Here is a 16859-nt window from a genome sequence, read left to right on the forward strand (position 1 = left end):
ATGGAGGAAGACACTGGGGTGATGCTCTCACAAGCCAAGGAATGCCAGGAGTCACCAGGACCCAGGGAGAAGCAAGGACGGATTCTCTCCTTAAGAACTTTGGAGGGATTGTGACCCTACTAACACCTTGATTTTGGACTTCTGACCTCCAGAATTGTGAGAGAATACATTTCTGTAGTTTTCAGCCACCAAGTTTGTGGTGATTTGTTACAAAGGCCACAGCATATAAACACAAGGTCCAATAAATTAAAAATTTCACAGTTCCCCAGGTATGCTGGTTTGAAAGGATTATGCACCCTAGAAAAGCCAAGTTTTAATCCTGATCCATCTTTTGGGAGCAGTCGTTTCTTTTAATCTCTATTCACTCCTGTATGTTGGAAAATTGATTAGATTATCTCCACGAAGAGTGACTCGCCCAATTGTGGGTGTTAACCTTTGATTAGAGAGAGGTGTGACTCCACCCATTCCAGGTGGGTCTTGATGAGTTAACTGGAATCCTTTAAAAGAGGAAACATGTTGGAGAGAGACTAGAGCAGCAGAGCCAGGAGAAGCAGAGCGTCTACACAGCCAGAGACCTTTGGAGATGAAGAAGGAAAATGCGCCCAGGAGAGTGTCATGAAGCAAGAGGCCTGAAGAGAAAGCTAGCAGATGTCGCCATGTTTGCCACGTGCCCTTCCAATTGAGAAGGAAACTCTGAACTTCATCGGCCTTTCGTGAGTGAAGGTAACCTCATGTTGGTGCCTTAATTTGGACGTTTTTATAGACTTGCTTTAATTGAGACAGTTTCATGGGCTTAGAACTGTAAATGTGCAACTTAATAAATTCCCCCTTTGAAAAGCCATTCTGTTTCTGATATGTCACGTTCTGGCAGCTAGCAAACTAGAACACCAGGTGATTCTAATGTGCAGGGTGAAAATTACTGTGTCAGCTGATAAGCTTGGAAATCAGCGCAATTGATCTGTCAAGCAGGGAGTCAGGTGCCAGGGCTCACAGAAGACGGTCATCTCTGAATTGGGGACAAAGGTCACAGTGCCAGGACATCTCCTGACCATCAAGCTGGTGGGAAGGGGATTCCAAAGAATGCCACTGGAGAAAGTTAATTTGGTTGTTTGTTTTACAACAGATTTAACTTTGGAAACATAACCCTTGGGTCTGGGTGGTAGATATCAATCCCTTAACTCCCTTGGGGTCCAGCAAGGCATTATGACATGGTGCAATCTTCTAAGGTTTTGCAAACAGACCAACCTCTGTCTTCTTCAAGCTGCCTTTCACTCGCTGGCGTTTGGGATCACGTCACACCTTTGAAGGTGGGTGTCTGGTTTTGCCCGTCCAGCAGCCCCCTGCTTGGTGCAGTCTTGATGGGCCAACTGAACCTGGAGCCCTGCTTTGCGCTGGCCATGGAGAGGATACAAGACCAAACTGGCCAGGCAGCTCTCCAGGTGAACTTTGTGCAGAGGGACTGAGGATGGAAAAGCACCTGGAAACTTCTCCAAGGACACTATCTACACTATCTACTGCTCGTCACCAGACCTGCCCTGTTGCCTGCCCTTTGGGGTGTCTGGGTCTTCAGCCTTTCCTTCTCCACTATTTTTTTCTTACTTGGATTAAATTAGCCACATCCATTTCTATTGCTTGTCTCCAAAGAGATGTACTATTGATACATCTCTTCCTAAAACCCAGTACTGTATGCATTTATTGTTCAAGTGACTGCAAATGAATTTGGTTTGAAATTATTCAGGAGATTTGTACAGTGCTTCCCTGATGCTTTTCTTCCTGGACTGAACCCCAGGTGGTCAAAGACAACCCTGAGTACTGCAGCACCAGGATTCTCTGGGGTTGCAGATGTGGTTGGAGCCACTTGTGATGGATGAGGCTGTCTGAGGGGAGTGAAAAGGGATGATTACTGCCCCATAACTGCCCCTGCCTTGGGGCGTCCCCTCCCTTCCCCAGTTCAGGGATGCCTAGTGGTCTGAGGAGTGGTCTCCGATTTCCGGGTTGACTGTTACACAATACACCTCTCTCCTTGTGTTCGGGTGAGATAAAGGTGAAGAACTTGGGCTTTGGAATCAGACAGACCTGGGTTCCCAAGCTGGCTTTGCTGTGTGGCTTTGGGAAAATTAACTAACCTCTATGAGGCTCTGTTTCCCTCTCAGTAAAACGAGGACAATGGTATTGACGTCCCTACCTTACAGAATCCTGATGCTTGCATGAGGCAATCCATAGTGAAATCATTTAGATCATGGATGCTGGAGCTCTACTGCCCAGTTCAAATCCAGAAATAGCTATGTGACCTGTGGAGAAAATACCTGGCCTTCCTGTGCCTCAGTTTCCCCTTCTGTCACCTGGGAGTGAGAATAAGACCTGTCTTATACAGATAATAATACCTGTCTATACTTATCTTGTGGAGGATGAATAACTTAATATTTGTCAAGGACTTTTCTCAGTACTGGACACATTGTAAGTGCTCTCTAGGGTTTGTTAAATAAACACAATGTGTGGTGCATATCCCTCTGCTTGGTAAGGCCTCTTACGTATTGTCATCAGTCCCCTTCTCCAGCTCAGTGTCCTGCAAGCATCTGAGGCCTCACATAGGCATGTGGATGTCCACCTCGCAAGATATTCTCACCTTTGGAGGGCTGAGCTGGGGTCTCGCAGTCTGGCTGGGTGGAAGGGGTCCTGCCAGCGCTGGGGCATTCTCCCCCATGAGGGGCCTTCCCCATGGGGCTGCCTGGCCCCTAAACCCCTCCCCCTTCCCGCAGAACTGACCTGAGCTCTCCATGGGAGCCTGCAGGGTGTGAGACCAGGATGTGGTTGTCTCAGGTGGCTGGGTGGAGAGTAGGGTGCGTGCTCTTTCTGCACGGAGTTAGTTCTGCAAAATAAGAGGCAGTCAGTGTACGAGGTAGGAAGGCACGGAAAGTACAGCTGGGGGAGGGACAGCCTCCCTGGGGACTTAGGCTTCTGACCCGCCAGAAGGGAGTCCAGATTTAAGTAGGAAATATTTCTGTGGTGCTTACTAAGTGTGGACTCTCATCTAATATTAACCTCCTGAGATGGGTACTATTTCCCTCCCAATCTACAGAGGGGAAACCTGAGGCACAGGGACATTAAATAACTATTCAAGGTCAGATGGCTAGTCCATAAAGGAAAGGGGATTTGAACTCAGACCTTCTGGCTCCAAAGGCTTTGCTTTCAATCATACTCCAGTCTGCTTCACTGTGACCCCAGCATGGGGTACCCCAAAGTCTGCACCCACACGCGCACACACACCACAAGAGCAGCAAACCTGATGCCTAGAGAGCAGATGGACTCTGAACAAAACCAAGAACTTGCTCTTTGGAGAAAATAATAAGCATTCCTGGAAAAGCTCATTGAGAGAAAGAGTGAGAGAGCTCACAAAGAGAGTATTAGAAATGATAAATGGAACATATAAATAGTTTTGGCTCAAAAGAAAATCCATCTACCCTTTATTATACGTGGTTTCCTAGGGAAATGCAAATGACTCAAAGTTTCTAGAAGAGCTTGAGAAACTGCTTATATAGTAACCAGTGAGGAAGCAGAGAAAGTTGTCAGAGAGCCAGCTCTTTAAAGAGTGGTAACTGGACCAGATGGTTCCTTTGATAAGTTCCTTCACACTTGCAGAGTAAAGAAAATCTGTGTTATTAAAACTGTTGCAAAGCACACCGAAAGCAGGAAAGATTTCTCAGTTTATTTGAAAAAGCTAGCTCAACCTTGATGCCAAAATCTAATAAAATTAGCTTAAAAAAATAGATCACGCTCACTGTGCCAGTTTGAATCTATGGTGGACCTCAGAAAAACCATGTCCTTTAATCCTCACTCAGTATTGCTGGCTGGGAGCATTTTGATTGTTCCCATGGAGATGTGACCTACTCAAATGAGGGTGGTAACTTTTGATCAGATAGCGTCCATGGAGTTGTGACTCCACCCATTAATCCTTTAAAAGAGGAAATATTTTGGAGAGAGTTCCTTTTTGTAGAACCACGAGAAAGCCAGCAGATGCTGCCATGTTCGCCATGTGCCCTTCCAGCTGAGAGAGAAACGTTGAACTTTATTGGCCTTCTTGAACCAAGGTGTCTTTTCCTGGATGCCTTAGATTGGACATTTCTATAAGCCTTGTTTTAATTGGGATATTTTCTTGGCCTTAGAATGTAAACTAGCAATTTATTAAATTCCGCTTTTAAAAACCCATTAGATTTCTGGTATATTGCATTCTGGCAGCTAGCAAACTAGAACATTCACCTATAAAGAAAGTTGTAAAACTTTAAGATAAATATCAAAGAATGGCATTCATCATCTATGTATTAAAATTACATTATGAGCTTTCTCCGCGCCCGCCCTCCTTCTCCCCTCTCTTTCTCCGCCGGCCCGCCGCGCGGCGCCCACGCCCCGCAGCAGCCGACCCGCCCGCCCTCCTTCTCCCCTCTCTTTCTCTTCCCCCTCCTGCTCCGGCGGCTCTCCAACCACCACAGTGCCCTCTTCCGCCTTCACCGGCTCCTCCGCCACCAGCCTCGACAGCCTTGCCGCCCTCACCTTTCCTCCTCCAGAACAGCTACTGGGGGAGTGGAGACAATACAGAGCAGCTCCCGGAGCCACGACGGAGATCAAAGGGACAGCGTACCCCATCCTGGAACGGCTGACTGTCTGGGAGAACCAGCTCTGGTGAGAACACCGAGGGACGCGGGCTTTCCTGGGCGGGACGGCAAGCGGCCGGAGTCCCTCCCTTCCTCCTTCCCAGGCCAGCTGCCAGAATTGGGCAGGCGGTCCCCTCAGGCCGCGGCGGCTGGCGTCCCCACCACGCGAGGCCCCCCGGACCAACTGAAAGAGTTGGGTCAGAAATCCCCAGACTGCGGAGAACGGTGACCAGGGGGTCCCTTCCAAACACGTGACTCCCCGGTCTGCCTGGGAACAGTGCACTCTCCCGGGCTGCGACAGCTGGCGCCCTTCCGCCACGCTTGGTGCCCCGGGCCGACTAGGAAATTTGGTCGGGCGCTCTCACGTGCTGCGGTGGCCGGCGACCCTCCCCGCGTTCGGACCCCCGGGCCGGCTGGCACTCTTCCAAGACGCTTCGGCTGCCAAACCTCCCCTACGGCGAGAGTTTTCCAGAGTTAAAGGACCCACAGCAACTTTTACTGGTGGATCCCGTAGACAAACGTGTGCCATGAGCGCCACCTACTGGGCAGGATAAGAAAAACAGAACCCAGAGATTTCATAGAAAAATCTTACAACCTGTGGGGTCCAACACTCAGGGAAATCTGACTAAATGCCCAGATGCCAGCAGAAGATAACGGATCACACTCAGAAAATTGAAAATATGGCCCAGTCAAAGGAACAAACCAATAGTACAAATGAGATACAGGAGCTGAAACAACTAATGCTGAATATACGAACAGAAATGGAAAACCTCTTCAAAAATGAAATCGATAAATTGAGGGAGGACATGAAGAAGACATGGGCTGAACATAAAGAAGAAATAGAAAAACTGAAAAAACAAATCACAGAACTTATGGAAGTGAAGGATAAAGTAGAAAAGATGGAAAAAACAATAGATACCTACAATGATAGATTTAAAGAGACAGAAGATAGAATTAGTGATTTGGAGGATACAACATCTGAATTCCAAAAAGAAACAGAAACTATCCGGAAAAGAATGGAAAAATTCGAACAGGGTATCAGGGAACTGAATGACAATATGAAGCACACAAATATACGTGTTCTGGGTGTCCCAGAAGGAGAAGAGAAGGGAAAAGGAGGAGAAAAACTAATGGAAGAAATTATCACTGAAAATTTCCCAACTCTTATGAAAGACCTAAAATTACAGATCCAAGAAGTGCAGCGCACCCCAAAGAGATTAGACCCAAATAGGCGTTCCCCAAGACACTTATTAGTTAGAATGTCAGAGGTCAAAGAGAAAGAGAGGATCTTGAAAGCAGCGAGAGAGAAGCAATCCATCACATACAAGGGAAACCCAATAAGACTATGTGTAGATTTCTCAGCAGAAACCATGGAAGCTAGAAGACAGTGGGATGATATATTTAAGTTACTAAAAGAGAAAAACTGCCAACCAAGACTCCTATATCCAGCAAAATTGTCCTTCAAAAATGAGGGAGAAATTAAAACATTCTCAGACAAAAAGTCACTGAGAGAATTTGTGACCAAGAGACCAGCTCTACAAGAAATACTAAAGGGAGCACTAGAGTCAGATACAAAAAGACAGAAGAAAGAGATATGGAGAAGAGTGTAGAAAGAAGGAAAGTCAGATATGATATATATAATGCAAAAGACAAAATGGTAGAGGAAAATATTATCCAAACAGTAATAACTCTAAATGTTAATGGACTGAATTCCCCAATCAAAAGACATAGACTGGCAGAATGGATTAAAAAACAGGATCCTTCTATATGCCGTCTACAGGAAACGCATCTTAGACCCAAAGATAAATATAGGTTGAAAGTGAAAGGTTGGGAAAAGATATTTCATGCAAATAACAACCAGAAAATAGCAGGAGTGGCTATACTAATATCCAACAAATTAGACTTCAAATGTAAAACAGTTAAAAGGGACAAAGAAGGACACTATATACTAATAAAAGGAACAATTCAACAAGAAGACATAACAATCATAAATATTTATGCACCGAACCAGAATGCCCCAAAATACATGAGGAATACACTGCAAACACTGAAAAGGGAAATAGACACATATACCATAATAGTTGGAAACTTCAATTCACCACTCTCATCAATGGACAGAACATCTAGACAGAGGATCAATAAAGAAATAGAGAATCTGAATATTACTATAAATGAGCTAGACTTAACAGACATCTATAGGACATTACACCCCACAACAGCAGGATACACCTTTTTTTCAAGTGCTCATGGATCATTCTCAAAGATAGACCATATGCTGGGTCACAAAGCAAGTCTTAACAAATTTAAAAAGATTGAAATCATACACAACACTTTCTTGGATCATAAAGGAATGAAGTTGGAAATCAATAATAGGCAGAGTGCCAGAAAATTCACAAATACATGGAGACTCAACAACACACTCTTAAACAACAAGTGGGTCAAAGAAGAAATTGCAAGAGAAATTAGTAAATACCTAGAGGCGAATGAAAATGAAAACACAACATATCAAAACTTATGGGATGCAGCAAAGGCAGTGCTAAGAGGGAAATTTATTGCCCTAAATGCCTTTATCAGAAAAGAAGAAAAGGCAAAAATGCAGGAATTAACTGTCCACTTGGAAGAACTGGAGAAAGAACAGCAAACTAATCCCAAAGCAAGCAAAAGGAAAGAAATAACAAAGATTAGAGCAGAAATAAATGAAATTGAAAACATGAAAACAATAGAGAAAATCAATAAGACCAGAAGTTGGTTCTATGAGAAAATCAATAAGATTGATGGGCCCTTAGCAAGATTGACAAAAAGAAGAAGAGAGAGGATGCAAATAAATAAGATCAGAAATGGAAGAGGAGACATAACCACTGACCTCACAGAAATAAAGGAGGTAATAACAGGATACTATGAACAACTTTACGCTAATAAATACAACAATTTAGATGAAATGGACGGGTTCCTGGAAAGACATGAACAACCAACTTTGACTCAAGAAGAAATAGATGACCTCAACAAACCAATCACAAGTAAAGAGATTGAATTAGTCATTCAAAAGCTCCCTAAAAAGAAACGTCCAGGACCAGACGGCTTCACATGTGAATTCTATCAAACATTCCAGAAGGAATTAGTACCAACTCTTCTCAAACTCTTCAAAATAATCGAAGTGGAGGGAAAACTACCTAATTCATTCTATGAAGCCAACATCACCCTCATACCAAAACCAGGCAAAGATATTACAAAAAAAGAAAACTACAGACCAATCTCTCTAATGAATATAGATGCAAAAATCCTCAATAAAATTCTAGCAAATCGTATCCAACAACACATTAAAAGAATTATACATCATGACCAAGTAGGATTCATCCCAGGTATGCAAGGATGGTTCAACATAAGAAAATCAATTAATGTAATACACCACATCAACAAATCAAAACAGAAAAATCACATGATCATCTCAATTGATGCAGAGAAGGCATTTGACAAGATTCAACATCCTTTCCTGTTGAAAACACTTCAAAAGATAGGAATACAAGGGAACTTCCTTAAAATGATAGAGGGAATATATGAAAAACCCACAGCTAATATCATCCTCAATGGGGAAAAATTGAAAACTTTCCCCCTAAGATCAGGAATAAGACAAGGATGTCCACTATCACCACTATTATTCAGCATTGTGTTAGAAGTTCTAGCCAAAGCAATTAGACAAGAAAAAGAAATACGAGGCATCAAAATTGGAAAGGAAGAAGTAAAACTATCACTGTTTGCAGACGATATGATACTATATGTCGAAAACCCGGAAAAATCCACAACAAAACTACTAGAGCTAATAAATGAGTACAGCAAAGTAGCAGGTTACAAGATCAACATTCAAATATCTGTAGCTTTTCTATACACTAGCAATGAACAAGCTGAGGGGGAAATCAAGAAACGAATCCCATTTACAATCGCAACTAAAAATAAAATACCTAGGAATAAATTTAACCAAAGAGACAAAAAACCTATATAAAGAAAACTACAAAAAACTGCTAAAAGAAATCACAGAAGACCTAAATAGATGGAAGGGCATACCGTGTTCATGGATTGGAAGACTAAATATAATTAAGATGTCAATCCTACCTAAACTGATCTACAGATTCAATGCAATACCAATCAAAATCCCAACAACTTATTTTTCAGAATTAGAAAAACCAATAAGCAAATTTATCTGGAAGGGCAGGGTGTCCCGAATTGCTAAAAACATCTTGAGGAAAAAAAACGAAGCTGGAGGTCTCGCGATCCCGGACTTTAAGGCATATTATGAAGCCACAGTGGTCAAAACAGCATGGTATTGGCATAAAGATAGATATATCGACCAATGGAATCGAATAGAGTGCTCAGATATAGACCCTCTCATCTATGGACATTTGATCTTTGAAAAGGCAGTCAAGCCAACTCACCTGGGACAGAACAGTCTCTTCAATAAATGGTGCCTAGAGAACTGGATATCCATATGTAAAAGAATGAAAGAAGACCCGCATCTCACACCTTATACAAAAGTTAACTCAAAATGGATCAAAGATCTAAACATTAGGTCTAAGACCATAAAACAGTTAGAGGAAAATGTAGGGAGATATCTTATGAATCTTACAACTGGAGGTGGTTTTATGGACCTTAAACCTAAAGCAAGAGCACTGAAGAAAGAAAGAAATAAATGGGAGCTCCTCAAAATTAAACACTTTTGTGCATCAAAGAACTTCATCAAGAAAGTAGAAAGACAGCCTACGCAATGGGAGATAATATTTGGAAATGACATATCAGATAAAGGTCTAGTATCCAGAATATATAAAGAGATTGTTCAACTCAACAACAAAAAGACAGCCAACCCAATTACAAAATGGGAAAAAGACTTGAACAGACACCTACCAGAAGAGGAAATACAGATGGCCAAGAGGCACATGAAGAGATGCTCAATGTCCCTGGCCATTAGAGAAATGCAAATCAAAACCACAATGAGATATCATCTCACACCCACCAGAATGGCCATTATCAACAAAACAGAAAATGACAAGTGCTGGAGAGGATGCGGAGAAAGAGGCACACTTATCCACTGTTGATGGGAATGCCAAATGGTGCAACCACTGTGGAAGGCAGTTTGGCGGTTCCTCAAAAAGCTGAATATAGAATTGCCATACGACCCAGCAATACCATTGCTAGGTGTCTACTCAAAGGACTTAAGGGCAAAGACACAAACGGACATTTGCACACCAATGTTTATAGCAGCGTTATTTACAATTGCAAAGAGATGGAAACAGCCAAAATGTCCATCAACAGAAGAATGGCTAAATAAACTGTGGTATATACGTACGATGGAATATTATGCAGCTTTAAGACAAGATAAACTTATGAGGCATGTAATAACATGGATGGACGTAGAGAATATTATGCTGAGTGAATCCAGCCAAAAACTAAAGGACAAATACTGTATGGTCCCACTGATGTGAACGGACATTCGAGAATAAACTTGAAATATGTCATTGGTAACAGAGTCCAGCAGGAGTTAGAAACAGGGTAAGGTAATGGGTAATTGGAGCTGAAGGGATACAGACTGTGCAACAGGACTAGATACAAAAACTCAAAAATGGACAGCACAATAATACCTAATTGTAAAGTAATCATGTTAAAACACTGAATGAAGCTGCATCTGAGCTATAGGGTTTTTTTGTTGTTGTTTTTTACTATCATTACTACTTTTATTTCTTTTCTCTATATTAACATTTTATATCTTTTTCTGTTGTGTTGCTAGTTCCTCTAAACCGATGCAAATGTACTAAGAAACGATGATCATGCATCTATGTGATGATGTTAAGAATTACTGAGTGCATATGTAGAATGGTATGATTTCTAAATGTTGTGTTAATTTCTTTTTTTATTTTTATTTTTTTTTCTTTCTTTCCGTTAATAAAAAAAAATTACATTATGAATAATTTCAGCCTTACTGGTAATCATAGAAATGAAAAGCAAAATGTGAGGTACCACTGGCAAAGATTAGAAAAGATAATATCCAATTTTAGTGAGGATATGGGAAAATTTGCTCTGTCACTCACTGTTGGTGGGAATGGAAATTGGTACAGCATTTTCAGAGGGCAGCTGGGTGGTAAATATCCTCTATATCCAATTACCACTTTACAGGGAAATGAGAACATGATGAAGCACACTTCCAAGGTTCAATCTTCAAAATCTAGACCCTGAGGAACTCCAGGGGACAAATGACCTACTTTCTTGAACAAATAAATTGCAAGGAAGGTGGGGAAGGGGAGGGGTGCCAGGGAGAAAAATGGAGGGAAGGAACCTGTAGATTTTAAGGGATTTAAGAGACGTTATCAATCAATTGCAATGTGGGAACCGTATTTGAAGCCCAATTTAAACTATTACAAAAATATTGTGCCATTGAGGTGATTGGAAATTTGAACATTAACTAGATTGTTGATGCTATTAAGGAATTTGGGGGGTAGGGTGAATATAGAATTGTTATATATTACCTAGCTTTTAAAGGGTAGGTACCCTTTATCCAGCTCCCCACTGTGGTAACACCTTGTAAAATGACAGAACAATATCATCATCAGGATATTGATATCCATGTAATCCATAACCTTGACTCAATTTCCTCAGCTTTGCTCATACTCAATTGTGTGTGTATTTTAATGATACACATTAAACTACAAAAAAGTGACATCACTTTATCCATAGACAGTGTGGTTACAGATCATTTTTAGTTTATATTTTACATTTCTACATTTTCTTTTTTTGCTATTTATTAAACATACTAGCATACAAATGCAACTACCATATGATCATTCTATTCTACATATATGATCAGTAACTCACAATATCATCACATGGTTGTATATTCATCATCATGATCATTTCTTAGAACATTTGCATCAATTCAGAAAAAGAAAACAGAAAAAAATTCATACACACCAGACCCCTTACCCCTCCTTTTCATTGATCACTAGCATTTCAAACTACTAAATTTATTTTAACACTTGTTCCCCTTATTTTTTATTTATTTCTAATCCATATGTTTTACTTGTCTGTTGATGAGGTAGATAAAAGGAGCATCAGACACAAGGTTTTCACAATCACACAGTCACATTGCATAAACTATATCATTACACAATCATCTTCAAGAAACATGGCTACTGGAACACAGCTCTACAGTTTTGGGCATTTTCCTCCAGCCTCTCCATTACACTTTAACTAAAAAGGTGATATCTATATTATGCACCAGAATAACCTCCAGGATAACCTCTCAACTTTGTTTGGATTCTCTCAGCCATTGACACTTTATTTTGTCTCATTTCGCTCTTCTGCCTTTTGGTAGGCTTGACCTATCTTTTGTGGAGTTAAGTTTCATATGAACAACCCCCCAAATTGGGGGCTCAGCCTATTGCTTTGGTTGTCCCCACTGCTTGTGAGAATATCAAAAGTTCTCCACTTGGGGAAGTTGAATTTTCCCCCTTTCCCACCGTTCCCCAAGGGGACTTTGCAAATACTTTTTTATTCACTGTTCAAATCACTCTGGGATTTATTAGGGCATCCCTCTGGACAAACCTACAAAATCTCATGCCCTACTCAAGGTTCCATGCACTATAGTATTCAATTAAGCTGTCCACATAAGTTATATTAGGAGCTGCACTAGTCAAAATATAAATTTTGTACCAAATAAACATTTTTTTTGCTTTAGTCTCACACATAAGTTAAAGTTTTAAAATATTAATTACCATCTATTTTCAACACCCTGCAGTATTGACATTCCTTTGTTCTTCCTCATGCAAAAACATTTTAAAATTTGTACATTTAGTCACTATCATTATACATTCTAGTCATTCCTAGATTATACCATCTCAGTCTTTATCATCTATCTTTCCTTTTGATTTAATTTGTGCCCCCAGGCCTCCTCCCTCTATCATTCTCACATCCAGCTTCACTCAGTGTACTAAAATTTATTGTATTACAGTTAGGTAGTGTTGTGCTATCCATTTCTGAATTTTACAATCAGTCCTTGTGTTGGTTTGAAAGGATGTATACCCCCTAGAAAAGCCATGTTTTAATCAAAATCCCATTTCATAAAGGTAGAATAATCCCTATTCAATACTGTATGTTTGAAACTGTAATCAGATCATCTCCCTTGATATGTGATTTACTCAAGAGTGGTTGTTAAACTGGATGTCTCCACCCATTTGGGTGGATCTTGATAAATTTCTGGAGTCCTTTCAAAGAGGAAATATTTTGGAGAATGGAGATTCGGAGCGAGCAGTGAATGCTGCAGCACCAGGAAGCAGAGAGTCCACGAGCCAGTGACCTTTGGAGATGAAGAAGTAAAACGCCTCCTGGGGAGCCTCGTGAAACCGGAAGCCAGGAGAGAAAGCTCACAGGTGACGCCGTGTTCACCATGTGCCCTTCCAGATGAGAGAGAAACCCTGAACTTCATTGGCCTGGGTTCCAACAACTTTCCCCGGGGTGATTTCTTTCCGCATCGCCAAAGGCCTGGGCTGAGCTGCGAGTGCAGAGATGAGGAATGCTGAGCTGCTTGGGCTGTGCTATGTTGTGCTCTCTCATTTAAGCACCAGCCAGTTAAGTCAAACGTCACTCATTACAGCAGGCACGCCTCCTAGCCGACTGCAGATGTAATCAGCACAGATGAGATTCACGTACCATTGACTCATGGCCACAGCAACAGAACTAGGTGCCTTCACCTGGCCAAGTTGACAACTGAATCTAACTACCACAACCATGTATGGAATGTTTTGATGTCAAGAATATATGTATGATTTTACGATAAAAAAAAAGGCAGCACTTCTTAAGAAAAATAACAACCAAAAATGACTCAAATAAGCACATGGCATTTTTAGGGAGAGTGGCGTGGAAATTGCCACAACCCTCTATTTGGTGGAGTTTTGGGTCCCTGATCTTCTTATCCAGTCCTTGATAAAAACGGTATTAATTTTCTCATCGATGCTCATTGAGACATTATTTACAATTTCCAAAAGCTGGAAGCACCCACAAGTGTCCAGCAGCGAATGAGTAGTAGTCTATATACAAAGGTGGTTTATATGCATAGGGGAATATTATGCAGCTGTAAAAAGGAATGGACATGCTACATAAGATTCAGATGGACTTTGAAGTCCCTTCCTGGGCCCCAGGGCCTGTTGAGCCATGAGGCTGACCCACTGGAGTCTGGAGAATTAGGTTTAAGTCTCATCACTCCCACCCTTTGCCCAGGAGGCCACACCCCCTCCTTGTTTGTGAGATCACATACCCCACCCAATCTATCTTACAGGTACAATGTAAGACTATTTACTGATACCATCCCCCTCACCCCCACCCAGGCCCCTGGTAACCTGTATTACAGTTTCTGACTCTATGAATTTGCTTATTCTAATTATTTCGTATCATTGAGATCCTACAATGTCTGTCCCTTTGTGTCTTGCTTGTTTCACTCAACATGTAGTCTTCAAAGTCCATCTGGATCTTATGTAGCATGTCCATTTCTTTTTACAGCTGCATAATATTCCCCTATGCATATAAACCACCTTTGTATATAGACTACAACTCATTTGCTGCTGGACACTTGTGGGTGCTTCCAGTTTTTGGAAATTGTAAATAATGTCTCAATGAGCATCGATGAGAAAATTAATACCGTTTTTATCAAGGACTGGGTAAGAAGATCAGGGACCCAAAACTCCATCAAATAGAGGGTTGTGGCAACTTCCATACCACTCTCCCTAAAAATGCCAGATGGCATGTTGTTGGATTTAGAACAGGCATCGAAATCGGAATGAAGTATGAAATTCCAACATGAAAATTCTCGTTTTTCAACTTTAGAGTCTTGTAATTGCTAAAGACAGCTCCTAATGTTTGTTTTATTTTATTTTTGTATGCTGTATGGCGAAGGTCACATTTCATTCTTATTCCTTGTGAGTATCCCATTATTGCAGCACCATTTGTTGAATTTTTATTTATTTGGGTATTTTGTTTGTTTGCTTGTTTGTTTGTTTTATTTTGGGGGAAGTGCATGGTCTGGGAATCGAACCTGGGTCTCCTGCATGGCAAGCGAGAATCCTACCACTGAACTACCTTTGTAGTCACCTCCCCCTAAGTTTATTGATGAAGGGTCCTAGGTCAGCCCAGAACTAACCCACCCCAAATCTAAAGTTATCTTGATAACAGAGACTGGATCTAACCAAAGTGGGCCTGCTGATGTGCACAGTAGCTTAGACTGTAACCTATTAGGCACCTATACCCCTCCACCATTTTCTTACATACATTCTGTGACTAAGCATGTAATCAATCTGCGCATGTTCAATATTCAGATCACCTCTAATTACATCATCTGGGGCCACTGTACTCATTATCCTAAACCCTGCCCTTTATCGTTTATCTTTAATAAAACTATCAGAATTACTGCAGTTTGGGGAGATAGATTTTGGGCTGCAAGGCCATCTGCTCTCCTGCTAAGTGCCTAGTAAGAAACTCTTTCTCCCTTTGAAACCCCAGTATCTCAGGAATTGGTTATTGAGTGTGTCAGGCAAAAGAATCCATGACCTTTGTCCGGTAAAACACCCTCTGCCCTAGTAAAATAAAATGGACACACGGCCGGATTTATATGCAGGTGGGCTCAAATAATAATGAGCATTGATCAACCTTGAAGGAAAAGAAAATTACAAAGATACAGACTAATAAAGGAGTGTATTCACTCAACAGACATTTTTATTGAGTATCTATCCAGGCACAATGCTAGGCGCTTATTGTGTAAGCAGAGAGGTTTCATGGGCTGATTTTCATTTGCAAGTAAAATTCTAAGAATGCTTGTTTCCATTTCCTGCCTTGGGGCAAGGTTTTCCCCTGAGGGCTCTCCCCAACACTGGAGTGGTCAGCAGCAACCAAATGAGAGGAAATAGATTCTAGTCCACTGCTCTGCTGGGGGAAAGAGGAGCTTTCAAAAGCCCAGCAATCAGAGCTCAAAAGTGCTTAACTTCTTCTGGTCCCTGTGTTTGCTTGTCCGCTCCTGTGACATCCCTCTGCCTTTGGGATGTGGGGAGGGTGTAGTCACCTGCACTGGCTCATGAAGAATCAGTGTGGAGAGAATAAAGGTGCAAGAAAGGAGCTCACTCTCTCTCTCAGCTAACACGGCAAGCAAACTCACTGCCCTCCCCCTCTCTACGTGGGACATGACGCCCAGGAGTGTGGACCTTCCTGACAACGTGGGACAGAAATCCTAGAATGAGCTGGGACTTGGCATCAGGGGATTGAGAAAACCTTCTTGACCGAAAGGGGGAAGAGAGAAATGAGACAAAATAAAGTGTCAGTGGCTGAGAGATTCCAAATGGAGTCGAGAGGCTATCCTGGAGGTTATTCTTTCACATTATATAGATATCACCTTTTTAGTTAAGGTATATTGGAGAGGCTGGAGGGAACTGCCTGAAAATGTAGAGCTGTGTTCCAGTAGCCATGTTTCTTGAAGATGATTGTATAATGATATAAATTTCACAAAGTGCTGTGTGATTGTGAAAACATGATGCTCTTTTTATCTACGATATGGACAGATAAGTAAAACATGTGGATTAAAAATAATAGGGGTACATTTGCATCGATTTAGAAAAAGAAATAGCAAGACAACAGAAAAAGAAATAAAATGATAATATAGAGAAAAAATAAAAATAAAAAAATACAAAAAATATATATATTAAAAAAAAGTAGAAGAGGGAAGCAGAAACCATTGAAAGGAAGATGCGACTATGGAAAAAGGCACAGAGAGATGCACCGATGTTGGCTTTAAAAACAAGAAGGGACCATAAGCCAAGGAACAATGGGCAGCCTCTAGAAGCTGGAAAGGGTAAAGAATGATTTTTTAGTAGAGCCTCTGACACCTTGATTTTAGCCCGGTGACATCTGTGTTATACCTCTGAACTACAGAACTATAAGACAATAAACGTATGGGGTTTTAGACACTAAGTTTGTGGTAATTTGTTAAAATAGCAAACAGAAAACTGACACAGTCTCAAAGATTATCCAATTAGCCTTGGTAAGCTTTAGCATGCAATAAGATTAGTAGCCAGGTCACCAGGGTGGTAACAAACAAATCTTCTGGCTTCACTAAGTTCCCCAGTCGAGTTTCTGGCTGTTTAAATGCCACACAGTAAGAGATTTAACATTAATGACAGTCCCCACCCCTGA

General features: G+C 41.3%; 1 protein-coding gene across 1 annotated transcript in view; it reads right to left on the reverse strand.

Annotated features, from left to right (window-relative positions):
• PIK3R6 (phosphoinositide-3-kinase regulatory subunit 6) overlaps positions 1–16859 on the reverse strand; it is a 76243-nt gene that overhangs the window by 39859 nt on the left and 19525 nt on the right. Inside the window, exon 2 of the mRNA XM_077165956.1 lies at positions 2767–2869. Coding sequence (XP_077022071.1) covers positions 2767–2779 — 13 coding nt within the window. The 5' untranslated portion in view covers positions 2780–2869. The remainder of the gene's footprint in view (positions 1–2766; positions 2870–16859) is intronic.

Source organism: Tamandua tetradactyla, chromosome 6 (genome assembly GCF_023851605.1).
Source record: "Tamandua tetradactyla isolate mTamTet1 chromosome 6, mTamTet1.pri, whole genome shotgun sequence".
NCBI classification, from domain to species: domain Eukaryota; kingdom Metazoa; phylum Chordata; class Mammalia; order Pilosa; family Myrmecophagidae; genus Tamandua; species Tamandua tetradactyla.